This window comes from Amblyraja radiata, chromosome 9, assembly GCF_010909765.2.
Source record: "Amblyraja radiata isolate CabotCenter1 chromosome 9, sAmbRad1.1.pri, whole genome shotgun sequence".
Taxonomy (NCBI): Eukaryota; Metazoa; Chordata; class Chondrichthyes; order Rajiformes; family Rajidae; genus Amblyraja; species Amblyraja radiata.
Genome location: NC_045964.1, coordinates 9,293,807 through 9,321,201, shown reverse-complemented (window position 1 = coordinate 9,321,201; position 27,395 = coordinate 9,293,807). Strand labels below are relative to the sequence as shown.

The window sequence follows — 27,395 nt, the reverse complement described above, 5'->3', positions numbered from 1 at the left end:
AGGAGATGCAGGCGGTCAGTAGGAACGAAGGAAACCTTCAGAACGGAGAATTCCTCTTGTTCGAAAGGAAGTTGTTTACTAGTAGCGCGTGGTGCCCGAGATAGAGTGTCTGCGATGTGCATGTCTTTACTTTTTTTGTAGACAATGTGGAAGTCGAACCGTTGTAGCTGCATCATCATGCGTTGAAGTCTTGCTGGGGCAGCATGAATAGGCTTGCTCAGGATTGTGACCAACGGTTGGTGATCAGTTTCTACCGTGAAAGGTTTGCCGAAAATGAAGTCTTTAAACACGGCAAGCAGTTCTTTTTCTATCTTGGCATAGCGCTGTTCGGTACTGTTAGTGTTCTTGAAGCGTAGGATACTGGCATGACATCGCCGTTGAAAGAGGTCTGCAAACATGCAGCGCCTAGTCCATACTGGGATGCGTCACAGGTGATTGTAACTTATTAAAGTAGGACAGAGTGGGTGCACTGGTGAGCTGTAGTTTTAAAGTCTCAAAAGCTCGCTGGTGGTTTGGGTACCAGGACCAGGTGTTGTCCTTGTGGGTTACTCGACGCAGGGGGGCTGACAATTCGCTGAGATTGGGGATAAATTTTCCCAGGTAGTTGACCATGCCTAGAAATCAATGCAGGCTGGTGACGTCAGTCAGTACTGGCAGCTCGTTGATTGCTGCAGTCTTCAGCGGATCTGGTTTTAGCCCATTGCTAGTGAACATGTGACCTGCGTAAGTGACTTCGGGAATTTGCACTTCAGTGGGTTCAGTTTTAAATTAATGTCTCTGGCACGGTCCAGTTCTTTACGTAGGTTTTCATCATGCTCGGTGGCATCGCGACCATGAACTAGAATGTCGTCAACTATGATGGCACAGGGGAATTCTGCAAACAGTTGTTCCATTGCACACTGGAACGGAGTGGCGAATGTTGTTAATGCCGATGAGGCACGGTCTAACGGGATTTGCCAGAATGGGTTTTTGGCATCCAAGACTGAGAAGACCGTTACGTTACCAATTTGTGCCGCTACATCTTCAGTGGTCCTCATTGGGTAGTGTTGCCATTTAATTGCTGTGTTCAAATCTTTAGGATTGATGCAGATGCGTAACTCCTTGTCTTTCTTTGTGGTGACAACCATGGTAGAAACCCAATCAGAGGGCTCGCTGACTTCGGCGAGGACTCCAATGGAGATCATACATTTCAGTTCATTGTGCATTTGCTCACGCGTACCATGTGGAACGCGGTCAGGGGCTCGTACGATTGGGTCACTGTATGGTCGACAATGATCTTGTATATTGTAGGTAGTTTGCCGAGTTGGTTGTCAACAAATCTTTGTAGTTGGATAGCATCTGTCTGGTAGGTCCCTCTGTCAAACAGTTTGTGAACAGCACGCCCGAAATAGACCAAACCCAGGTCATGGCACGCATCGATGCCTAGCAGGGTTTCAGAACTTGGCTGAACGATGTAAAATAGCAAGTTCTTGATCTGTTCATTGATGGTACATTTGAAATCGGCTTTGCCCAGTGGGTGAAGAATTTCTCCTCCGTGAGCATGTAGAGTGGAGGAGTTTTGTTCATGGGAATCTGAATCTGACGGGTCTTGTTGAATCAGGTGCAGCTTCGTCCTTGAAGCTGTACTCCCACTAGGTCGACAACAATTTGCAAAGTGGTTGAGTTTTTTGCAATTATGACATACTTTCCCATGGGCCACGCAAAATTGGTGCCCCCTGGAGTGGAAATAGTTACAGTTTGTGTACCTCGTGTGAGGCATGTTCTGAACTTTGCTGGACGCATTGAGAAATCTTTGCGGAGAGTAACTAGCCAAATTCACATTTAACTGTTGATTAGCATTTGCGCTATCAAAATCAGCCAGTGGTGCCATAGTCTCAGCCATCCGACAAGCATGAATAGCCTGCTCTAAAGTCAGTTCTGCATTCCGTAGCAGTTCACCTCGCAGTTTTCGGTCGCTCATTCCTCTCACAATTTTATCTCGAACTAGCTCATTTGTGAGCTCACCAAATCTGCATCAAAAACTGATGTGTCTCAGATCACTGATGAATCATTCCACAGGCTCATCAGCCTGTTGCACTCGGGCAAAAAATCTTGTACTTTCAAGGATTCTGTTAGACGGCAGGTTACACAGATCTCTAAACTTTCTCAACCATGGAGTTGTCTATAGATTTTGCTGGCACCTATACCTGTCCATTCCCATCCAGTTGAGCAGGTGCAAATGCAAACGAGTCAGCGCGGATTATAGCCTCCGGACCTGCTAAATTCAACAGTAGTGAAGCCTTCAAATCATCGGGATTGTTGCAGTGATCGATGCAGATATAATGAGAGTAGTCCTTCTCGAACATTCACCAGCGCTTGGCGATATCAGAATCAAACACAAGTGAGCTAGGCTTTCGACAAGAGTTTTGCCATGCCCCCAAATCACAAAAAACACGCAAATAAAAACTGGTAAACGAAATAAATCGCGATAAACAGTAGCAGGGTTGACCCTATAATCTGACACCATGTAAAGATTTAAACTCACACAGTTTGAAACACAAGCATCTTTATTGTTCAGGTCATTAACACTAAACAGGTCATCACACGTTCACACTGCTACTCTAACTGGCAGGCAGTGGGTAAGCTCTTACACTATGAATGTTATAATTAGGCGGGGTTAAAATCACTAAGCATTCTAATTGGCTAACATGCTATAGCCAATCTAAACCATGTAATACTGTAGTTATATGTCTAGAATCACCGCTCTTTGTAAGTTACCTCCCACTATATCAACTATCTATATATCTATATATCTATATATCTATATATCTATATATCTATATATCTATATATCTATATATCTATATATATATATATATATATACACACATATATATAGATATACATATATATATATATATATATATGCTAATTCCTTTGTTTGAACACATGTGTTTCTCCATGATCCACTGGGAGAACTTCCCAGGCAGAGCAGAGAAACACAGTAACCATGGTGAAATAAAGGTTGATTTAAAGTATTATAGTCGGTGCTTTCACTGAACGGACTAAGCGACTGTACATACCGGAATTATCATTCCCACACATTAGCAAGTCAAGTCAAGAGTGTTTATTCTCTCACGTCCCAGTTAGAACAATGAAATCCTTACTTGCAGCAGCACAACAGAATATGTAAATGTTATAAATGAGAAAACAAAACAGTGTATATTTATATATAAATAGTAAAGGCATGGGAGAATTATGCCAATCTAAGTGATCGATCTCTTAGGTAGGCATAATTCTCCGTGCCTTTCCTCCGCAGCACTTGTAACACGCAAAGGTATGTGCAGCCCACGTGCCGTCAGCGCTGCTGGCAGCCGTCAATTTCAAGCGGGGCTGAAGGCAGCTGAAACTCTGCCTATGTAGCACTGCGCATACGCAGCGCTGGTTTCTTGGCAGGGTTTTCAAATATGGATTGTCATTATTTTAAGTGTATCTTAGGAAACAAAGAGAGAAGAATGGAGTACGTGTACCGATAATCTGGTAAGTACAATTTGTGTTTATGATTTTAAATACCGGATTTCCCGGGGTGCGGGGGTGGAGGGTGAGTTCCTTTCACATCATTTGGGGAGTCTGGCCCGGGATAAAGTTGCGGGGAGGGCACGAATGTTGTGAAGGAGGGGATCGGCATCATGCTACTTGCGACGCTCCTTGCACGGAGGCGTGCAATGCCACCGCATTGAGGCCGGGGGGAGAAGTATCTTGGGTGGCTGCGAGCGGCCGCCGGGCCGGACAGCGGAACCGGCCGCCACCTAAGCGCCTTCTGCCGGCCCACGCTCACCTCTGGCAGTTCTGTCTAAAAACCTCCCTCCTGCCGCTCGCTGGCCTCACTCATGTCAGCTTCCCACAAATCCTTAAATTCCGACAGGGCGATTGAGTTTACTCGGCTATGGGAATTTAAGGATTTGCGGGCAGCGGCTGACATGAGTGAGGTCAGCGAGCCACAGGTGAGAGGTGTTCAGACGGAGAGCACTGCCAGAGGTGAGCGGGACGGCAGAAGGCGCTGAAGTGGCGGCCAGTTCCACTGTCGGCTCCCGGCGGCCGCACGCAGCTACCCGAGCTGCTTCTATCCCCGGCTTCTAGCCCGGAGCGCTGCAGCAGCGATGAGTGAGTTACTGGCATTATCCCCGACCCCCTCCTTCTCAACACTCCTGCCCTCCCTGCAACTCTACCCCTGGCACAGACTCTTCACATGCTGTGAAAGGAACTCTCCCCCCAATTAGTCTCTTGAACAAGTGTTGTCATTCAATTAGATGACAACTGATTCAACTTTTCCCTGTACTCCTGTTTTTCCCACCATCTCTCCACCTGCCATCACCCTTCACCCCTACCCATTCAGTAATTCAGAATAAAGGAGACTTGGAAGCCTTGGGCAAACTGAATTGTTACTGTCTTTATCTTTATTTTTTAGTTTTACGGAGAGAACAATCTGCGCCTGCGCGGTTTAATTTTTTTTAAAAGCCGACTGAATGCCTACCTTGAGTAATTACTCACGGCACGTGCCTGGTGTGTGTGTGTGTATGTGTGTGCGTGCATGTGTGTATAATATATACACACACACACACACAATTTCCCTACTGGTGAAAGAGCTAATAGTCAAATCTAATGGTCAAATCTAAAATTGAGTAGTTCTTCTACAAAAGCATAGACCAGCAGAACAAAAGAATGGCTCGGTGCCAAGTCTGAATGACTTTGTAAATTATATGGAACACAATATGGAGGACAGGTTGTCTTTTCAATATCGCCATTAAGATGGCAGCCTGCAGTAATAACATGTGCTTCTTCAAGGCCATAAAGAAGCCAAGATTGAACAAAGAATAGCTGACGCTCCAGAGATAAGTAATAACTTGCCATTGGATGAGCTTGATTTGGGCCCAGTTTTCCTATATTGTGAAAGGCTACAGAACCTTTTAGTCATGCCATATTCAAACTTGGTAGGAGTATTTTACTGATAAGAAAAATGTATAATTGTGCTAACTGTCCTTTGTTCTGCAAATGGGAGCCTGAGAGGCACTGAGCAATGATTATGTTCATTGTAGATCTTTTGCCACTCCCGTTTGACGAATCAATTAAAGATTGCCATGGTCTACCTTCAACATTTGTTGCTATCTGCTGTTTAAGAAACAAACTTTCACATTTGGCTGTAGTCGGCAGAGATCTAGCTGGAACCAGCAACAGATGACTGAGTAAGAGGGTGCAGTTGACCGGGATCTGAAGGGGAGAAAACTGAGCTCTAGTCAGACCATTTGAGTCTGGCCTGTCGAAGAAGCTCCCGGTAAAAACTAAGGTCCCTCAATCTGAGGTTGGCCTGGTTCCAGACAAGATCCTTAGAAGCAGACAGTGAAGGTAATACCATTTGTGTAAAGGATTGGCCTGTGTATTGGAAATAATTAAAAGATTGGGCAGGGCAGACTAAAGAGGTTTTGTCACAATTAAACAGTGCTTGAAATTAACGGTTGCCTGGGTGCCAATGACCACCCAAAGTGCCGCCGGGCAACCTAAACGCCGAGGCATTGTGCCCAGCTTGGCACAGCAGATACTGGTTTATACCGAAGATAGACACAAAAAACTGAAGTAACTCAGCGGGTCAGGCAGCATCTCTGGAGAAAAGGAACGTGACGTTTCGTGTCGGCGGCGGCAACAGCTGTATTGTGGGGCAAAGATACTAGATGCGGGGTGATGAAGGGTCGGAGCAAATGACGGGCCCTGCACAGCAGCAGCAGCGGCCGCGACAGCTGCTCCACTACTTCCTCCTCCCGCACCCTGCCCACTGCTGCTTGCAAATCCGCTAACGGCGATAACCGCTTTCAATACAAACCCTCTCGCATGCCAAGGCCGGGAGGTGGGAGGGAGGGGGAGGCCTCCTTCCGCTGTCTGAAGCAGCTGCACCAAAGACCCTATAGCTATATAGCTGCACCGCTCGGCCCGGCACCTTGCTGTTGGCTGGTGGAGGAGGGGAGGCGAGGAGATGCCAACCGCCTCCCCCTTTGGCGACGGCACTTGGCAGTGGACAAGGACGGCCAAGGCAGCGGGGCGATGTTGTCCGAGGAGCATTGACCTTCTTTCCTCCCCACCTCCTCTTCCCCTTCCCCCCCCTCTCTCTCTCTCTCTCTCTCTCTCTTGTACGCCCCCTCCACCCCCCCTGATCCTGAGACTCCTCCTCTCCATCCCGCACTGATCCCCATTCCCGCCTCTATTCAGTCCTCACTGACATCCCCTGTGCTTCCTTCCCCATCTGAAGGGTCTTGACCCGAAACGTTGCCTATATCCTTCGCTCCATAGATGCTGCGTCACCCGCTGAGTTTCTCCAGCAGTTTTGTCTACCCCCATTCATCCAGTACTGATCCTCCCCCATCCATCCCATACTGATCTCCCCATTCAACACCACTGACATCCCCCATGCTCTCCCCTCACAATTTTACATACTCCAACCAACACATACTAATTCACCTGCCTCAATTCATCCATTCCGCACCGATTGCCTTCTCAACCCCCCCCCCCCCCCCCCCCCAACCCCCCGCCATCTTTCCACCCCGCACTGATTCACCTCCCCTCCATTACCCTATTGTGCTGGAAATGTCTTCAGGGCAAACATTGGCTATGTTTGATAATGGAATGCAATCAAATGTGTTTTAATTCCCAATGTTATTATTTGTTTTAGTCCATAAAGATGGATTAATTAAATTGTGAACACGTGAAACATTAAAACAGCAATGTTCGATTGTCACTGCCACCGTTGACACGTTGTTACAGAATTCATTTTATCAGCAAATCAATGCTCTTAATATGGAGTATCAGTACTGTAGTTATTTAATGAGCAACATTCACAACTATACGTTGGATTTATCCAGGTTTTATTTCTACAGTCGGTCATATTCATCACAAATTTGGTCAGGAGATATTTCAGTTGAAATTTTAACGTTAATTCTGAAGTGGGAATGATAGAAATAGCGTTGATCAATAATTTTTAAATCTGGTGCGTACAAACTGGGTATCTTCATTGCTGTTCACAACACGTACATCTAATCTGAATGTCCGGTAATGTGGCATTTTGACACCTTTAAACATATTACCAAAAGAATATTTGCTGCAGTTATGTCCTTTGGCCATCTCTTGTCAGTTAGTGTAATGTTTAACCTGTCAGATGGGTATAGTCAGTTTTAACAGCTATTATCTTAAAATGCCTTTAGAAATTTCCTTGCAACCTGTATATTTTGTTATGGTTAAATTATGTGGGAAGCGAGAATGTTTCTGTACCAATAGCAATAACGACCCATGCTATGGCCATGTCATAGTAATTTTCGGTCTTTCACAGAAAACATGCTTGCATCAATCTGCAGTGTGCATGGTTAAGCATATATGTGACCATGGTCCAGGATTTATTGACACAGGTTGATCATACGCTGAATAATCCAACCACATTTTTGTTTGGAAGTGGAAAGAACTAATAGAAATTGCATTCATTGCAATGTGTAAAAAGAGTTGAGATACTGTATTGTAATTTTGCTGCATGTCATTGTGGTATAATTCATGTCTTGATTGGTGAATTAGTTTGTGACTTTATTTGAAACAGAAATAATATGTGAATGTTTCATTGAGCATAATTCCAACTGGTAATTACGCACTTCGTCCGAGCACATTATCGCACGCGTCATGCAAACCGTCTTAAACAACTACCTAAACTGTCATTTGGCAACCTAAAAAGCTGCCAAGGTTGCCCGGCTGGCAACAGTGAAAAAAAGTTAAGTGAAAGCCCTGTTAAAGGATTGGGCACGGCAGGCTACAAAGTTTTTGTCACTAATTGTGTAATGGAAAGCCTGGTTGTCTTGAAATGAAGTGTATTGAAAAGACAATGTGTCTTGAAGAGACAGTGTTTTGAAAAGACTTGTGAATTTGCTACCAGAGAGAGTATCCAGATTGGGCTTTACAGACTGCAAAGGTTTGTTACAAATAAAGGATTGGGCTTAACAGGCTGATAAAGTGTGTTACAATTTGTGTACTAAGTTGTGTACTGAGAAGTGATTTGGTATTTGGATAAACATGGAAATAATTTGGATAAGAGTGACGGAAAGACGGCTGCACAACACATGTGTTATTTGAATCCTAAGAGCAACAAGGATTATAGAATATTGAATTATAAATTGACCAAATCAGTAGGAGGCATATGGAATGTGGAGCCTATTGAAGGGAGAGGGAGAGAGGGAGAGAGAGAGGGAGAGGGAGGGAGAGAGGGAGAGGGGCAGAAAAGAAGTGGGTGGAGATGCGAGATAGTGGTTGGATGAATTATGCTTGTAAAATTGTGGAATAAAAGAATGGAAAATACTTCGTGGAATTTCAGTGGGCAGAGGAATAGGAGATAAGGGCTAAGGCAGAGAAAGAAAGGACTGATAAGAGTTCGGAGAACAAAGCCGGTACCAGTAAGTCTTCTCGAGGTCCTCTCGAGCCCCTATGTCTGTCAATGCCGACACTATCTATAGAAGAAGGGAGAGGTGGCCAACCACAATCTGGATCACTGCCCAATCACAGCTCAGACCACTCCCATTTTGAACATTAGCACGCCCAACATTACATTGAACTACTCCCTTTGTTCATTTTAAATTCTCACTCCAACAAAGACGACGACTTTTGCAAACCTCCCAGTCTTAGTTCACAAAATCTGCCAGGGGAATTTCCTAGCTTGGTAATTCTGCAAATTGGTTCACACAGAAATTTTTATTTTTTTTAAAAACAGAATGGCTTTTATCAGACAAGGGAGGGAAATGTAAAATTAATACAGAGATGTCTCTAATGTTTTGCACGATTTTTTGGAAACGAGGGGGCTACGCTACTTTGGCTAACTCCGCTCGGATTACATTTGTGTATTTTGCCTGTTTTTGTACTCGTTTTATTTCAATGTTAGAAGGGAGATATTTGTTCCAAACCCAATAGCTATTTCAAAAGTATTTTAAAATGTTCTTTCAAATTGTCACTCATCCAAGTTCTGGCTCTTACCCGATTACTCAGATCTCCTTGTTCTTTCGAGTTGTCACTCATCAAGTTCTGTCTCTTATCAGTGTTCCTTTCAAGGCTACCAAGATACTGGCAGCTTCATTTACCACAGACACAGTCCATACTACTGGGATCGGACAAAATTGGGACTATGTTGGAGGGGATTGTACCAGGTGCTACTACGACACCAACCGCCGTGAAGATTGAAGATTACTCCCGTTGGAGACATCTGATACGATTGACTGTAATGGAGAACCAAGAAAGGACAATGGGGCTATTGACCCTACTTTTTATCCTGAGGTTGGCCCAGATGGGCTGGACTTGGAGAAACACCCCAGCACCAAGATGTCCTGAATAAGGCTGACAACTGTCCTTACATTTATAACAATGACAAAGATGGATCCATTACCATAGGTCATTGACATAACCAGAAAAAGGTGGCAGCTTATCCCGGAGCTACAGACCGAGCTGAAACAGATGAGAAATGTGCTCACCAATGCCCAATCTGAAAATGACCATCTCACTTCCATCACACAGCAGCTGAAGGAGAGCAGTCAGGTTGTGGAGTTGAAAAGCCTTGATTTTGGAGTGCAACTCAGTTACAGAACTGATTGAGGTAAATCCCAGCTGGGATCAAAGTGAGAAGTGAGTTGGGATGGATCAGACAACCAGTTGGCACTGATGGAGAAGGAAGAAAAATGCAGGTTTCACACGCTGATGGACAACGTGGGAGGAAGAACGACTTGATTTGTGAAAAAAAAACTATTTGTGTTGAATGTGGACAGACTTTCAAACAAGTGAAGATGACAGAGAAATAAAAGTTAAGAATGGCTCTTCAGATGAGTCTTTTCAACCATATTGGAAGAAGAAGAGTAAGTTACCAGTAAGGACGTGAAAAAACAATCTGGATAAAAACGTGGCCGGAAACCAAAGTCAAACTTGGAAAGGGAAGATTTCCCCACCGTGTATCGATGTCAGTATAAGGGTTGCTGTGCTGTTTACAGAGGAGTTGACGGACTTAAGAAACACATAAAAGAGCAACATGAAGAGGTGTGTGAAAGACCTTGCCCCACCCAGGAGGTAACAAGGTGTTTACGAATGATCACTACCTGCAGCGCCATGTAACGGTGATCCATACAGAGGAACACCTTTACAGATCAGGAGGAAGTGCAAAGCCTTTGATCACAACTTCAGAAAGACAAACCACATTGGATCAACAATCTTGAAGCATTTTGAGTATCATATGACCAAGGGTCTAGAAAGAGAGAAGATGAACAATTTGAAACAGATGGACCTCTTGAAGGAGATTATTCATAACCCTATCCAGGAAGACAATGACTCAAACCTGGTGGGTAATCAGTGTGATGACAATCAGGACATTGATGAGGATGGCAATTATGGCGTTTCTGATGAGGACAATTGCCATTTTGTTCTCAACCCTGACCAGATCGATGCCGATGGTGACAGCAGAGGAGACAACCGCAAGGACGACTTTGACACCAACATCCCAGATATCTATGACATGTGCCCCGAGAACAGCGCCATCAGTGAGACTGACCTGAGGAAGTTCCAAGGGGGATGATCCTAACAGGGTAGTGCGCAACAAGGGCAGGGAGTTACTGCAGGGAGTTACTACCAACTCTGACCATGGCCTTGCTGACGAACGTCAGGAGTTAAACACCATAAACTTCAGTGGCACCTCCTACATCAACACAGACTACAATCTATGCTGGCTTTGTCTTTGGCTTCCAATCCAGCAGCCGCTTCTACGTGGTGATGTGAAAGCAGGCTCAGACACAATATTCTGAATTAGTTCTTAGCAGGGTCTTAAATGATAGGAAAAAGACATCTCTACTCTTGTACTCAAATCCTCTTGGAACAACCATTTTCCTTCACATTAATCAGCTGTACGTGCATGCGACCTCTCAGTGATTTGTGAACAAATACACCCAGGTTTCTCTCATCATCTCTCATCATTTAAAAAGCCTTGTCTGCCTTTATGATTTCACACTAAACTAGATTACCTCATATGTTACTTACATTCATCTGTTACGTCCAGTACCCGGACGTGGCGCCGACAGACAAGAAGCCGAAGCAAAGAAGTCAAAGAACCGAATGGAATCAAGGCCGAAACGCCAATAAACCGAAAGAGTTCGAAGACAAAACGCCTACTAACCGAAAGGATGGGCCGCCTAAATGCAAACTAACCGAAAGGGCAGTACGCCTAAAAGCCAACGAACGAAAAGCTGCGTCGCCTGAAAGTAAACTTACCGAATGGCCGCTCTGTCAAAACGCCACCTACCCGAAAGGCGGCGTCGCCTACAAGCCAAAGGACCGACTGCCGCTCAACAGAAACTTCCAATAATGGGAAGGGTATAAAACAATTTATCCAGAAGAGCACAGTGGCCTCTGTCATTCTTAAATCGAAGAACTTTGGAACCACCAGGATTCTTCATAGAGCTGGCAGCCTGGCCAAACTGAGCAATCGGGGGAGAAGGGCTATGCTCAGGGAGGTAACCAAGAACCCGAAGGTCACTCTGACAGAGCTCTAGTTCCTCTGTGGAGATGGACGAACCTTCCAGAAGGACAACTGTAGATGGTCCATGCATGCAACCAATAATATAGCTACCTCAGTACCACTAACCACGCCTTAGTTATCAAGTATAATAACTCTCTCTCTATCTCTCCCTCCCTCTCTTGGTTCCAGCACGGTTATAGACTGCTAGTAGTCAGTGCTGGAATGTGTTTAACTTGAGTGATCATTAAACTATAAGTAAAGTTACAAGTGTGTCAGACTTAACTTCTTTACACGGTGTCTGATAGTTAAAACGCACGCCTCCTGTTCATCGGGTTTTATTTCTTTATAAGTGTTGCTTTATCGGAGTTTTTTTCTCGCACCCCTCTACCACCATGGCCTCCTCGTGCCGCAAGCCCTCGCCCCTTGTCTTTGATGCCGCCATAGCGGAGCGCTGGGCGACTTTTGAGTTGGATTTCACGATCCCGACGCTGTCAAAGCATCTCTCCTGTTTAACCTTGCCGGTCCTGATGCCATGAGGAGAGCACTTGCTTTTGCCTACAATCCCGCGGTCCAGGATGACAACGATCAGGTTCTAGTACCTGCGGAATCTGCCAACGATCCGGTATGTTTGCTACGGAAGTTTGCTGAAATTTGTGACTTGCCCTCTAACCGCATTTTAGAGCGAGCCAAGTTCTTTACGCGGAAACAACAGCCTGATGAGCCAGTTGAGTGTTTTATTGCTGATCTGCGCAATCTCGCCCAGAGGTGCCGATTTGAAAATATGACTGACCAGCTTACTAGGGGCATTTTAGTAACGGGGATGATGTATCAGAAGTTGCGATCGGAGCTGCTGCGAAAGCCAGATCTTACTCTGACCGAGGCCAGGTTGGCCGAAGTTGTTGACCCGCAGTTCGGACAGCGGGAGTCTGATAGCCGAGCTATCAAGCTAACGGTTTTCAACAGACTGCGTCCCAAAATAGACTACAATAGACCTGTGCCGCGGACGAGCTACCCCCCCCCCCCCCCGGCGCTCACGTTGTTAAAAAGTGCCCCAATTGCAATTATGTGCATTCTATGCAGTCGCAGTGCCCGGCTTACGGAAAATCCTGCAATTTCTGCAAGAAATTTAACCATTTCTCTGCTGCCTGCCGGTCTCGTGGGAAACTTCCCCCAGCTTCTACACAAGTATTAAACAACCTGGTACAAGTCGATAACGAGTTTGGTTCCCAGTCCTCTCTCGACACTGCCCACGGCTCTGAGCCAATTAGTTCTCAAGGAGATATAACCATATAACAATTACAGCACGGAAACAGGCCATCTCGACCCTTCTAGTCCGTGCCGACCACGTATTCTCCCCTAGTCCCATATACCTGCGCTCAGACCATAACCCTCCATTCCTTTCCCGTCCATATAACTATCCAATTTATTTTTAAATGATAAAAAGGAACCTGCCTCCACCACCTTCGCTGGAAGCTCATTCCACACAGCCACCATTCTCTGAGTAAAGAAATTCCCCCTCATGTTACCCCTAAACTTCTGTCCCTTAATTCTCAAGTCATGTCCCCTTGTTTGAATCTTCCCTACTCTCAGTGGGAAAAGCTTATCCACGTCAACTCTGTCTATCCCTCTCATCATTTTAAAGACCTCTATCAAGTCCCCCCTTAACCTTCTGCGCTCCAAAGAATAAAGCCCTAACTTGTTCAACCTTTCTCTGTAACTTAGTTGCTGAAACCCAGGCACCATTCTAGTAAATCTCCTCTGTATTCTCTCTATTTTGTTGACATCCTTCCTATAATTAGGCGACCAAAATTGTACCCCATACTCCAGAATTGGCCTCACCAATGGCTTGTACAATTTTAACATTACATCCCAACTTCTATACTCAATGCTCTGATTTATAAAGGCCAGCACACCAAAAGCTTTCTTTACAACCCTATCTACATGAGATTCCACTTTCAGGGAACTGTGCACAGTTATTCCCAGATCCCTCTGTTTACCTGCATTCTTCAATTCCCTACCATTTACCATGTACGTCCTATTTTGATTTGTCCTGCCAAGATGTATTCACCCTCCTACACGCACCTGTTCTACTCCCTGATCCATCGGTCCTCGTTACTGTCAACAATCATTCTTTCTCCGCTAAGCTCGATACTGGGGCAAAATTCAATGTTATGTCAACAAGCCTGTTCAAGAAGATGAGACTTAATGAGCTGCTGACTGCAGACCGTTTGACTTTACATGCTTATGGGGGTGAGGTGCTGAGACCTGTGGGGAAGGCTACTTTCAATTGTGTGCTGCAGAAGTTATCGTGGCCTCTCCTGTTCTATGTTCTCGACTATGACTGTGTGACTCTGTTGGGCAACCAGGCATGCCAGGACCTAGGACTGGTGTCCTTCGACCGCACTGTCAACGAAGTGCAGGTGTTGCTGAATCCGATGTCTGAGTACCCGGACCTGTTCGACAATGAGCTGGACAAGCTACCTCTCGTTTCCAAAATCGCCACCAACCCGAAAGTGGTGCCAGTGGTCCGTGCACCACACAGAGTATCCCTCGCTATGAAGGATAAAGTTGAGTCTATGCTGAAAAGCATGGTTCGCGATGGGAGTGCTGGAAGCGGTTAGCGAACCCACAGACTGGGTTTCCACCATGGTCGCCACCCTGAAAAAGGACAAGAATGAGATACGGGTGTGCATCAATCCGAAGGACCTGAACCTCGCGATAAGGCGACCACACTACTCCATGAGGACCGTGGAAGACGTTGCAGCTCAAGTCGGCCAGGCCACGGTCTTCTCTGTCCTTGATGCCAAGAGCTCTTTCTGGCAAATACCTCTCGACAAATGCTCCTCCGACCTGACAACGTTTGCCACTCCATATGGCAGATTTAAGTTCTTACGGATGCCATTTGGTATCAGCTCCGCCAGCGAGGTGTTTCAGCGGTCCATGGAACAGCTGTTCGCTGGCATGCCGTGTGCCATCATCGTGGATGATATCCTAGTCTATGGGAAGAACACCGCCGAACATGACAAGAAACTCCACCGGGTCCTGGACCGGGCCCGACAGATCAATTTGAAACTGAACGAAAAAAAATGCAGGTTCCGCGTATCCGAAGTGCCTTACGTCGGGCATATCTTCACTTCTAACGGTCTGAAGCCCGACCCGCAAAAGACAAATGCAATCTCCCATATGTCAGCCCCCACCGACGTCCTCGGTTTGCAGCAATTCCTGGGCATGGTCAACTACCTGGGGAAGTTCATCCCCAATCTCAGTGAACTGAACTCGTCCCTGAGACAGCTAACAAAAAAGGACACTGCCTGGTCCTGGTTTCCACAACACCAGCAGGCTTTTGAACGGCTGAAGTCTATGTTGACCTGCACCCCGACCTTAAAATTCTTCGACCTGTGCCGTCCCATTGTTGTTACCTGCGATGCCTCTCGTTTTGGACTAGGTGCTGCCTGCCTGCAGCTCTACGACGACGGATCGCTGCTACCGGTCTCGTATGCCTCTCGGACCATGACCGACAAGGAGCAACGGTATGCTCAGATCGAGAAGGAGCTTCTGGCGGTGGTGTTCGCCTGCTCCAAGTTCAAAGACTTCCTCTTCGGCAGCAAATTCAGTCGAAACGGACCACCAGCCATTAGTGACCATCCTCAACAAACCGATACATATTTCCCCCGCAAGGCTTCAGCGCATGATGCTGCAGCTCCAGCGTTTTGATTTCAACATCATTTACAAGAAGGGCACTGAGATGTGGCTGACACCCTGTCTCGTGCCCCACTAGCCTCCAACGACCGCCACCCCTACGAGCAGGAGGACCTGCTGGTACTGAACGTCAACTTCGTCCCAACCAAGCAGCTACAGTGCCTGACCGAGCACACCGCCACTGACCCTGCATTGCAGCAGCTCACAGCCGTTATCAAGCGCGGGTGGCCCGACAGACGCACCTCTTTGCCGTCGGGTGCCCACCCTTTCTTCCTAGTCCGTGATGAACTGGTGATCCAAGAAGGTGTCATCGTCAAGGGCCACAAGGTCGTGGTTCCTGCCTCCCTCTACGATCTATACTTCAATGCTGCCCACAGCGGTCATCCCGGTGTCGATGCTACCATTTCTCATGCCCAAGCACAATTTTACTGGCCCGGTATGGCCAAATACATCAGGGACAGAGTGTCCTCCTGTCCCTCCTGCAACAACCTTGCCCCACACCAGCAGCGCCAGCCTCTTTTGCAGCAGCTGGCTCCTACCATGCCCTGGACATCGCTGGCTGCCGACATATTCGAATGGCGGGGCAAGCAGTTCCTCGTCCTGGTCGACTCGTACTCCAACTGGTTCGAGGTGGACATACTTCCCTCCATCACCTCCGAGATGGTCATCAGCAAGCTGCGCAGGCACTTCGCCACTTTCGGTGCCCCTGTACGCTTGCAGACCGACAACGGCCGGCAATTCACTAGCGCCAAATTCAAGGCTTTCGCTGCCAGGTGGAACTTTCATCACTACACCAGCAGCCCTGAGTATCCACAGAGTAATGGCCTGGCCGAAAGGGCTGTGCGGAGTGCTAAGGCTCTGCTGGAGCAGTCGCACCTGTCCAACTGCGATTTCTACCTGGGCTTACTAAACCTTTGAAACATCTCCCGGGACCCAGCCATGGGTTCCCCTGCCCAGCGTCTGATGTCGAGGATGACAAGACCACCCATGCCAATCGCCCAACAGGCCCTGATACCCAAAGTGCTCGAGCCTGCCACTGTCCAACAGCGGATTGACCAGAAGCATGAAAGCCAACGACGTTCGCACGATAAGTCCTGCCGCCCCGTCTCCTCTACTGCCAGGCCAAGTCGTTCGAACGCAGACTACCACCGGCTACTCCCGCCTCGCGACCGTGGTCGGTATGGCTGACTCCCCAAGATCTTCCCTGGTGGACTATGAAGGGACTGTCTATCGTCTCAGCCGTCAACACCTACTGGCCGTGAACGAGCCGAAGCCTGCACCTGCGGGTCCTTATGCTCCTCCGTTGCCGTTCCAGCCTGTCACTGCCGATCTCCCTGCAGTTCCCCGCATGCCGCGCACCCCTCCGCTGCTGCTGTCTCCTCCTCCTTTGCGTTCTCATCCTCCTCGGCCGCCTGGTTTTGGCCGGGTTTCTTCACCTCCTCTGAGCCCACCTCCCCCTCTTGCCTTTCCAGCTTCTACTGCGCTCGATCCTGCTTCCGATACGCCTTCTCTTCTTTCCGATGAGGGGGGGGGGTGGGGGAAGGTATTGTACGCACGCGTTCGGGTCGCATTGTTAAGCCGCCTGTTCGCTATGGCGACTTTGCTTAAACTCGCATGCCCTGTGCTGTTACATTGCCATGGCTCTAATTCTGTTTGATTTCTAAGGGGAAGGATGTAGATGGTCCATGCATGCAACCAATAATATAGCTACCTCAGTACCACTAACCATGCCTTAGTTATCAAGTATAATAACTCTCTCTCTATCTCTCCCTCCCTCTCTTGGTTCCAGCACGGTTATAGACTGCTAGTAGTCAGTGCTGGAATGTGTTTAACTTGAGTGATCATTAAACTATAAGTAAAGTTACAAGTGTGTCAGACTTAACTTCTTTACAACAACTATATCTGCAGCCCTCCACCAATCAGGCCTTTATGGTAGAGTAGCCAGATGGAAGCCACTCCTCAGTAAAAGGCACATGACAGCCTGCTTGGAGTTTGTCAAAAGGCACCTAAAGGACTCTCAGACCATGAGAAACAAGATTCTCTGGTCTAATGAAACTAAGATTGAACTATTTGGCATGAATGCCAAGCGTCACATCTGGAGGAAACCAGGCACCGCTCATCACCTTGGTTCTTGGTTCTTGGTCCTCCAAAATATTCCAAATGGAATTTAAACTTGAGGTGGTGGAGGGAGGAATAAGCCAGAAAGGGTTATTAGGAAGAAAGAACTACTTTAAATTTAGTTGCATCTGGTTGGGTAACTATAGTAGGGTGGAGATTATTCCATGCTTTAGTTGTGCGGGGGAAGAACGAATTGCTGTACACATCTGTCTTTGTAGCTGGGATCACAAATTGGATCGAATGCCCTCGTCTGCTCCTAATTGGTTTGAGTTTGGTGTAGGTCTTGTAATCTATATCGAGCTGACCATTTAACATTTTGTAAAAACAGGTCAAATGGTGATCTTCACGTCTGTCTTGGAGAGGGTTCCACCCCAGAGAATTCAGAAGTTTGGTGACACTCGCTTCTCTCTCTCATAGGTGTTAGTAACAAATCGAGCTGCCTGTCTTTGGACACGTTCGATGGAAGAAATTTTTTTATTTGTGTATGGGTCCCATGCTGCGACTGCGTAGTCCAAATGAGGTCTAACGAGGGTGAAGTATAGCTTCTCCTTGACAGAAGTTGAAGAATGATGAAAGTTGCGCCTCAGAAAGTTTAGGACACCTGTTGCTTTCACCGTTGCATGATGAGTCTGACCATTCCAACGCAGATCATTCTGCAATTTGATGCCATGATACTTGGTTTGTTTGGATTCTTCAAGGGTGGCACCAAGTATATTGTAAGATGTTTCGCCTGGATTCCTCTTTCTGGTGACACGCATGGTTTCACATTAGGAAGGGTTGAACTGCATGCCCCATTATTGTGATCACTCAACCATAGTATCGAGATCCCTTTGGAGAGCATCTTCATCATCAGCTGACTTAATTGGACTGTACAGCAAACAATCATCAGCGAATAGTCTGGTCGTACTTGCGACTTTTTCATGGATGTCATTTATGTAAAGCAAAAATAGATGTGGGCCAAGTACTGTGCCTGGCCAATACTATACCTAAGGTGAAGCATGCTGGTGGCAGCATCATGCTGTGGGGATGTTTTTCAGAGGCAATAACTGGGAAACTAGTCAGGATCGAGGGAAAGATGAACGGATCAAAGTACAGAGCGATCCTTGATGGAAACCTACTCCAGAGCGTTCTGGACTTCAGACTGGGGCGGAAGTTTGCCTTCCAACAGGACAACAACCCTAAGCGCACAGCCAAGACAACGCAGGAGTGGATTTGTGACAAGTCTGTGAATGTCCTTGAGTGGCCCAGCCAGGGCCTGGACTTGAACCCGATCGAACATTTCTGGAGGGACCTGAAAATAGCTGTGCACTGATGCTCCCCATCCAACCTGGCAGAACTTGAGAGGATCTGCAGAGAAGAATGGGAGAAATTACCCAAATACAGGTCTGCCAAGCTTGTAGCATCATACCCAAGATGGCTTGAGGCTGTAATCGCTGCCAAAGGTGCCTCAACAAAGTACTGAGTAAAGGGTCTGAATACTTATGTAAATGCAATATTTCAGTTATTTCTTTTTATCTGCTTTGCAAAAATTTCTAAACACCTGTTTTCGCTTTTTTATTATGGAGTCTTGTGTGGAAATTGATGATAAAAAAATGAATTTATTCCATTTTAGAATAAGGATGTAACATAATGAGGAAAAAGTGAAGGGGTCTGAAAACTTTCTGAATGCAGTGTAATTTGCCTTTATCTCTCTGATGCCACTGTACATTGCCTTCACCACGTACACAGCCACCCAGCTTTGTCCCATCAGCAAAACTGGATATACTGCATTTAGTAAATTGTGAACGGCTCCCTCCACAGAACAGATTCCTGTGCCATTCTGAGCCCCTGCTATAAACTCTCAATTTCACAACAATCCATTTATTTCTGCCGTTTCCTGACTGTTTAACAAATTTGTTTAACAAATTCTGTTAATGTCAGAAATATTACCTGAACAGCATACACTCTAAGATAGACACAAAATGCCAGCGTAATTCAGTGGGTCAGGCAACGTCTCTGGAGAAAATACATAGGTGATGTTTCAGGTGGGGACCGTTCGTCAGACTCAAACACCATATTGATGTCAGGCCAACTGTGTTCCGCGGGCAGGGGCTGTGTTCCGCGGGCGGGGGCTGTGTTCCGTGGGTGGGGGGTATTATCCGCGGGCAGGGGCTGTGTTCCGGGCGGGGGCTGTGTTCCGTGGGTGGGGAGTATTATCCGCGGGCAGAGGCTGTGTTCCAGGCGGGGGCAGGGCTGTGTCCAAGAGCGGTGGCGGCAACCACCACGACGAGCCGGGTGCCACTTAGTGCAGCTGGGGCTGGGAACTGCTGAGTGCGACAGGAGCTGGGGACGGGAGCTGCTGAGTGAGTCCAGAGCTGTGTCCTGGAGCCGCTGGACACGCACACACCTCCCTCCCCTTACTATACACACCACCCCTCCCCCACACCCCCCCCCGAACCACACACCCATCCCTTCCCACCCCCAACCCCCTCCCGACCACATACCCCCTCCCTACCACCCACACACACCCACCCCCACAACCTTCCCACCCCACAGCTTATTCTACAATACTAGTAAGTCAACTAATGCATTCAGCATCTCCAAAGTCATCATCTTTTACGCAGATCATTTGGTTATGGGGTTTCAGTCACATTAATTTCTTTAATACTAATCTATCTTTGAGGTCTTCTTCACACTAAACCTGTAGCTAGCTCATCACTATTTCTTGAAAAATGTCTGCATCTTCTTCCAATAAAACTGAAAATATTGGTTTAATTTTCTTTTCTTTATCCATGTCTCACATTAACTTTTCCGAACCTTTTCCTTTTTCATTTCTGTGAACAAGTAGGGTTGAACTGCAGGTTTTCATAAACAGCAATGGGAGAATGATAAAACTGTGTTATTGGCTATTACATACAATGCTAGAATCAAGTCCCTGGCTTCATCATATAGTGCGAGAATGCTACCTAAAAAACTAGTGCAAGAAAGATTAATCGTAACAATTCCACCAATATAAAAGGGTATTAGAAATTAGAATTAAAAAATTAAATCATGGCCATCTCTATAACATTAAAACTCTCATCTTGTATATGTGTGTATATGTGTGTGTCTTTATATTATCGCAAAAACACTACGCGATTACATATTCTGACTCACATTTTCCCCCTCTAAGCAGTTCAGCACTTAAGATTTTATGCTTTATTTCACGACATTGCTGATTAAAGTTTAAAAAATTAAAAAAACGCCCGTTTAAAATGACCAGCTTCCACTGATAACGTCACAATAAGGTAGGCGGGCACGATGGCTCGGCACGGAGCCCATTTCACACACAGAATATTCCACCAGCTTCGAGTGAAATAAGGGGAGGGCCGCATTTCCAGAACATTCCTGAGCGGGCACCATGGCTCAGGTTGGCGCCCGTTTCACACACGCCCACCCGTGGCCTCACCTGGGGTCCTCGAGTCCACGCCCGCCTGCGGCCTCGCTCAGGGTTCTTGGGACCACCTCCGGCCTCACTCAGGGTCCTCAGGTCCATGCCCACCGGCGGCCTCACTCGGATCCTTGATACAACTTCTGCTCGCGGCCTCGCTCGGGGTCCTCGGGACCATGCCCACCAACGGCCTCGCTCGCGGTCCTCGGGTCCACGCCTGTCCGCGGCCTCGCTCAGGGTCCTCAGGTCCGCGCCCTCGCTCGGGGTCCTTGGGTCCACGTCCGCCTGCGGCCTCGCTCGGGTCCACGTCCGCCCAGGGCCTCGCTTGGGTCTACGTCCGCCCAGGGCCTCGCTCGGGTCCACGTCCGCCTGCGGCCTGGTGCCGGGTGGGGAGGCTGCTGCTGTGGACCGAGCCCAGCAACTGGGCCTAGGCTGGAAGGCCAAGCCCGGGGCTTGGGATGGGGCTGTGACCGGGGCAGAGAAAGAAGCCGCTGGTGGAACCAAGGACAAGCCGGGGTCAGGGGCGAGACCGGAGATGAAGTCGGGGCCTGGACAGGAGCCCATGAATTGGCCAAGCTGACGGCTGCAGTCTACAGCCAGGGCCGGGCTGAGTTCAAGAAACAGGGGCCGAGTTCCAGGCCCTGCTCTACAACCAGGGTAGGTGTTGCGGCAGGGAATGGGAGGGGAGGATGAGGGAAATGAGGAGGGAGATGGGGTGGGGTCGCTTCCCCCTCCCTCTCTGCTCCTCTCCCTCTCTATCCCTATCCCCCTCCTTCTCTAACCCCGTCCCCCTCTCTACCCCGCCCCTTCACTACCCCCTCCCTCTCAACCCCCCTCCCCTCCCTCTCTACTCTCTCACTACCCCCTCCCTCTCTACCCACTCCCCGACACCCCTCCCTCTCCCCCACCCTCTCTACTCTAGGGAGTGGTGAGTATTGGGACCTATGGGTGAGTGGTGGAGTATTGGTTCGTATGTTGAAGACCAGCTTCGACTAGCTACGACTAACTTTGGGAAAATTGGACATCAAATAGTGGAGAGTGAAGACCACCTCCTTCGATCTCCTTCGACCTCCCTTCAACCTCCCTTTGACTACGATGAAGACTATCTACGACTACCCTCGATTACCTACGATTAACATGCCGACCTACTATGACTAAACCTACGAGTAAAAAACATATCGATTTTTTCAATGGCGGTCTTTTTTTACTTGCGGGCAATTTTTAACATATTTAAAAACACGCCGCGACCTAGCTGAGGCCTCGAGTATGCTGAGACCACTCTTGAGCATGACCTTGTGTCAACCATGCTGCGAGTATGAGTCGAGGGCAAACTTGCCAGCACTCGCGGATTAGGTCGCCCAAGTGGGACAGCCCCTTAAGAAGGTCAGAGTAGGGAGAAAATTAGAACATGGATAGAACTTATTCAATCAGAATAGTTAGTGTCGAAGTCCACGCGATTTAATAATTAACTGATACAGCCCTGTCACTCAAGCACATCCACTCAAGCACATCAATTAACATCCAGTTAATATTTTACTACTACTACTGTGTTGTCCCTCGTGAGCAAACCTTCGAATTCTAACAGCCCGCTCCCCCGACCACGTGATTGGTTGGCCCAGATCACGTACGTTCCACACGAGTGTTCAAGCCCGACCCCGACCAATGACGGTAAGATACCAAAATGGCTCAGGCCGCCACACCAGCAACAATATAGAGAGTACAGCAATGGTTTGGGAATCTAGTATTGGACTATCATTGCTTTGATGCTTAGATGAATATTAAATGATTTGCAATAAGGATAAAGACAAAGTTCACTACTGATATAAACTAGAGTGTTGGTAGGAGACGCATCTACACCCAGTAGAGTATACCTGGAGGAATTATAGACTGAGCTAAGTTATATTAGATAATTTAGAAATAACATTCAAAAGAGGAAACATTGTGGAACTGGGAAGGCAATAAATAATACATAATAATGGGAAGTTTATAGGAAACATCCTCAGCTTTTTTTCTTCTCTGGGGAAGGGTAGTAGTTCTGGAGTTTTAATGGAAAACATCCCCAAGTCATCAGTCAGATATAAAAAAGACAAAAAAAGACAAAGAAGAACACAGTGGGTCAAACACCACCTGTGGGAGCAAAATGGACAGTCGACATTTTGGGATGGGACTCTTCACTAGATTGTTTGTTGGTATATGTCGCTTACAAGCTAAATTGCCTTTGCTAGCACATGACGTAATTTGAAAAAAGCACTAAAAATCCTCGTTCTAGCTAAGCCAAAATATGCCAAAAGGGGAAGAGAAAACTTAACATTGTAAATAGCACCAAGGGTAATTAGAAGTGTACTTGATTGGATATCTAAGCTATAAGAAAATATGCATTCAGGTATATTTGATTTTGAAAAGAAGCTAATGATGGTCCAACTCCATTGCAGTTTTAAAAATACAATAGTTCATTCATAGACAGGGCAAATAAATGAAATATTACAGAGGCTGCTGAATTTATTGACTGCTTAGCTGAAATAATAGCAATGAAACTATAAAATGTTGTTAAAACTGTTATTATTTTTTTCATGTCATTGAAGAGTACATGTGATGAAGTGAATAAAGAAAATTTCAAATTTTAATGTTGTGCGTCTTGTGAAAATTATCTTTCTTATTTTTGCACTGCCATGTGTCTTAAAGAACTAGGGAATTGAAAACTAGGAATTACCTTTATCTATGCATTCTCAGAATATAGAATATGATAGAGATAAATTAAGTAGTTGTGGATGACTAGAAATCTAATGGTTTTCATAGAGGTGAATAAATTATTTTTAATGCATTGAAAGAGAAGTTATAAAGTATCAGTGTGAAAGTTTGTGCAAAGATTGCAGCATTGTATTGTTCAGTGTTATACAGCCCTATTATTGAGCAAGCTCCATTCCAAATGTCATAGTCAGTCAAATCAGAACTTACCTGGAGTCTTGTTCACCATCGATGCTACTGACATAATGATTGTTCTTGTATCTACAGTATTTGTTATAGCAGTAGCAGTTATGGTAGAGGCACTGGGGGAAAGCTCTTTAGTTAACGTTGGCATTGTGCTGACTCCTGAAGCACTTGCAGATATAACAGTGAAATGAGTAGTTGATGTACTTTTTGTTGTAGTTTCAACTGTGCTTGCAGTTACACTCTCTTCCCTAAGTCTCTTTGGTGCGGATATTGCAGAGAATTGTGCCCCTACAGCATCTGTAGTCTCCAAGATCTTTAATAAACGGGATCCAGTTGTGTAGACAGCACCTGTGCTTACTGCAACCATTGAAATGCTCTTTTGCAATGTACCAGGCATGACAGAGTCAGAACCTGAGGTAGCTGGCATAACCCCAACAGTTGTTAATGGTGAAATACCTGCCGACACATTAGTGCTGACAGTCGATAATGGAGTATCAAGCTGCTGCCTGCTAAGCACTGGCTCCAATGTACTGAAAGATGATTTTGTTTTCCACAAACCTCCAACTTTATTTATTACAGGATGAGTGTGCTTGTTAGAAGTATAATCCTCTGCAAGCAGATAAGATACAGAAAAATTAAAAGTATAATCAGGATGTGATCAGTTATGCATTTAAAAAGCTGTGGAATGTTAATGAAAGAATATTAAAATTCCTATTCATCATTAGCCAGAGCTGCCAAGTTTTGTCAGTGCATTTCAGTATTCTAGTGGGGCCAAGGAAAGAGCGTTCACGTCGCGGCCCTGTTTCAACCAATCTTTCCACCACCACGCACAAGAAGCACAAGAAGCACAAGACAGACACCATTGGGCAGATGCCGAGAAGTGTGTTCAGCTCTGGCTGAACAACTTCTAATCTTGTGTGTGGACTCGATAAGAAGAAGAAGTATTCTAGTGCCTGAAAATCAGTATTTTGCTGAGGAAATCAGTATTTTACACGGGGCCATTTTGCTGAAAGAAAATTGGTTTTTATGTGCGGTCATACCCATGTAAGAGTACAAGAATGCATAACTTGTTTATTGTGTATCTGCAATACAGTTCATTGCGTATTATATGTCATAGCTGGCTTCTTTCTGCAGCTATCGTCTGCTTCAGTAAGGGAAGCCCCTCAGAGACTGCGTCCGTTGGCCGTCGAGTGACCAGCGCATTATATGATTGGACACAATGCCCTTGGAGACAGCGATTGATTGGACGGGTGGAGACTGATTTATTGATCGAATGGGAATTTTAAGGGAAGCTGATCGATGATTGGACGCAATCCCCTTAGAGTAAGTGGTTTATTGGCCGCCCAATAATTGAGCACAAAAAATTGACAAATAGGAAAACAAAAAAATCGGAATTCCGATTTAAATCGGAAGAGCATCATGCCTGACCTGCAGTTCCTTCCTATTGAAGAAGAACCCTGGCCCGAAACAACTGCTAATCCATTCCCTCCACAGATTCCGCCAAGCCCGTTGAGTTCCCCCAGCACTCTGTTTTTTAATTTAACTCTGAAATTGAAGATAGACACAAAGCTGGAGTAACTCAGTGGGACAGGCAGCATCTCTGGAGAGAAGGAATAGGTGACGTTTCGGGTCGAGACCCTTCTTGAAACTGAACTGAACTCTCGTCGGTGAGAGTACTTGTGATTGTCTGAAGGGTCTTGACCCGAAATGCCACCAACTCCCTCTCCCCAGAGTCGCCGCCCGTCCCGCTGAGCCACCCCAGCCCCCCGTGTCTACCTTCAACTCCAGAGCCAAACAAAAGACACAGGGTGCTGGAGGAACTGAGTGGGCCAGGCAGCACCTGAGGAGGGAAGGGGCCAGGGTCCCCCCCCCCCCACAGGAAGTAACCGCAGATGCAGCATTCACCGCAAAACGTCAAATGATTCCAGGAATGCCGAGGCGAGAGGGTGAGAGAGAGACGAGATGGGGAGCGGGAGAGAGAAAAGGAGGGAGAGAGCGAAAGACAGAGAGTCGCAGCGAGAGAGGGAGAGAGCGAGGGATGGAGGGAGGGAGCGAGGGGAGAAAGGGAGGGAGAGTGAGAGAAAGAGAGAGCGAGAAAGAACGAGACAAGAGATCCCAACCCATGCATGGTGGCAGACCAAAGCCCACAAAAACAATCATCCAAATGTTGAAACCCAAAACGCCAATAGATTTAATCTATTACAATCCCCTGACACCCCCACATCCCTGCATTTTCCAAGCAGCAGGATCCCAAGTCAACCCCACCGGGCTACCACCCCTCCATTGGCGTGGCATGGCAAGGAAACAGGAAGTCAGACTGATCCCGGCTGCTCCCACCTGCCCGCTGCACCTCATTGTTATGATTAACTATGGTCGATTTTGCGTTGTTAAATTCGGACTTCTAAAAAATCCATATTTAACAATTCAAAACTGTACATCCGTATTCTTATCGCATTTCCATACAAAATACGGAAAATCCGTACTTGGCAGCTCTGATTAGCAGCTTTACATTTCTCTCCCATTTATCCCCCACAACATTGCTAAACTACACTGATGTTTAATTAGTGAGTATCACAAGCACACAGGCTTCAAAGCTGACCTATCAACATCAAAGATCCAAATATATTACCATTCAAGCATTGGTTGAGGCCCAGCGGGAAGATGATTTTCAGAAAAGTCTCAAGAAAATCTTAAGATTCCTTTCACTGATCGCACGCCAGCTCACTGCTATAAACAGCAACACTGGCCTAACCGCTTCTCACAAAACCTCAAATCATACCCCTCACTTAAAATGTATTAATAATTTTATGAATCTACATTGTTTAGTGCACCTTTGAACCGGTGAGAAAATTGCTTCTTGGTGTTAACAAAGCCCATGTCACAAGCCCAACAGGGCCCCTCTGAACAACTCCAGCTTTTAATTGATCAAGCCCCACAGCCCTACTCCTTCATAAGATGCATTAAAGAGATAAAAGTTGCATGCTTTCCTTCACCTCTCTGTTTGAACTAAAACTTCATCCAATGAAGCACATATTATTTCAGGTGTGTGCACATTACAACCTGGAAATCTTAACAATCTGGTTGGCACCTAGTTGCCTTCAGTATTCTCAGCCATCCATCACATCCTAGCATATTAACATCATGTGAAGAACTCAAGATTTCTGCTGGACTTATTTCTCACTCAACGGTACTAGATTTTCAGCTAACCTTCATACCTTTGAACTGGTTAACAGGAGTGGCATCATTGGTATCACATAAAACGTCATTGCCAGAGGATGTCGAACAAGTTGTCAGATGTTTTGAGGGTAAATGAGCAGCAGCTGATGAGGCAACCGTACTGGAGGAGGACATCTTGAATGGTTCAACTACCTTTATTTTATTTTTATGGTTAGCTGTCACCCAATTCACTGGATGAAGAGCACCAATGTGTCCTAGTGTCAGCTTCGTACCACCATTGCCATTTCCAGTGAACTAATCAAAACAGATAAAGGAAAACACAAAAATAAAATCTTAAAGAAAATCCTCAGATAATCATCACAGATAAATTTCCATCAGAGTCCCTATTACAAGTGAAAAGATTCAGCAAAATTAAATAAAATATCAACATTTAACTTGAAATGGTATACTGTTTTACTTGAATGCAAATTTGGTTCGAGAGCAATACTTATCACCATCTTCTCAAGAGCATTAAGGTTG

At 46.3% G+C, this 27,395-nt stretch overlaps 1 protein-coding gene across 2 annotated transcripts in view; it reads right to left on the bottom strand.

Moving 5' to 3' along the window:
- Window positions 1-27,395, bottom strand: part of LOC116976744 — a 187,830-nt gene that overhangs the window by 55,299 nt on the left and 105,136 nt on the right. For both annotated transcript variants that reach the window (XM_033026638.1, XM_033026639.1), the window contains exons 14-15: window positions 26,915-27,170; window positions 23,724-24,308 (exon numbers count right to left, since the gene is read on the bottom strand). In XM_033026638.1, coding sequence (XP_032882529.1) covers window positions 23,724-24,308; window positions 26,915-27,170 — 841 coding nt within the window. The remainder of the gene's footprint in view (window positions 1-23,723; window positions 24,309-26,914; window positions 27,171-27,395) is intronic.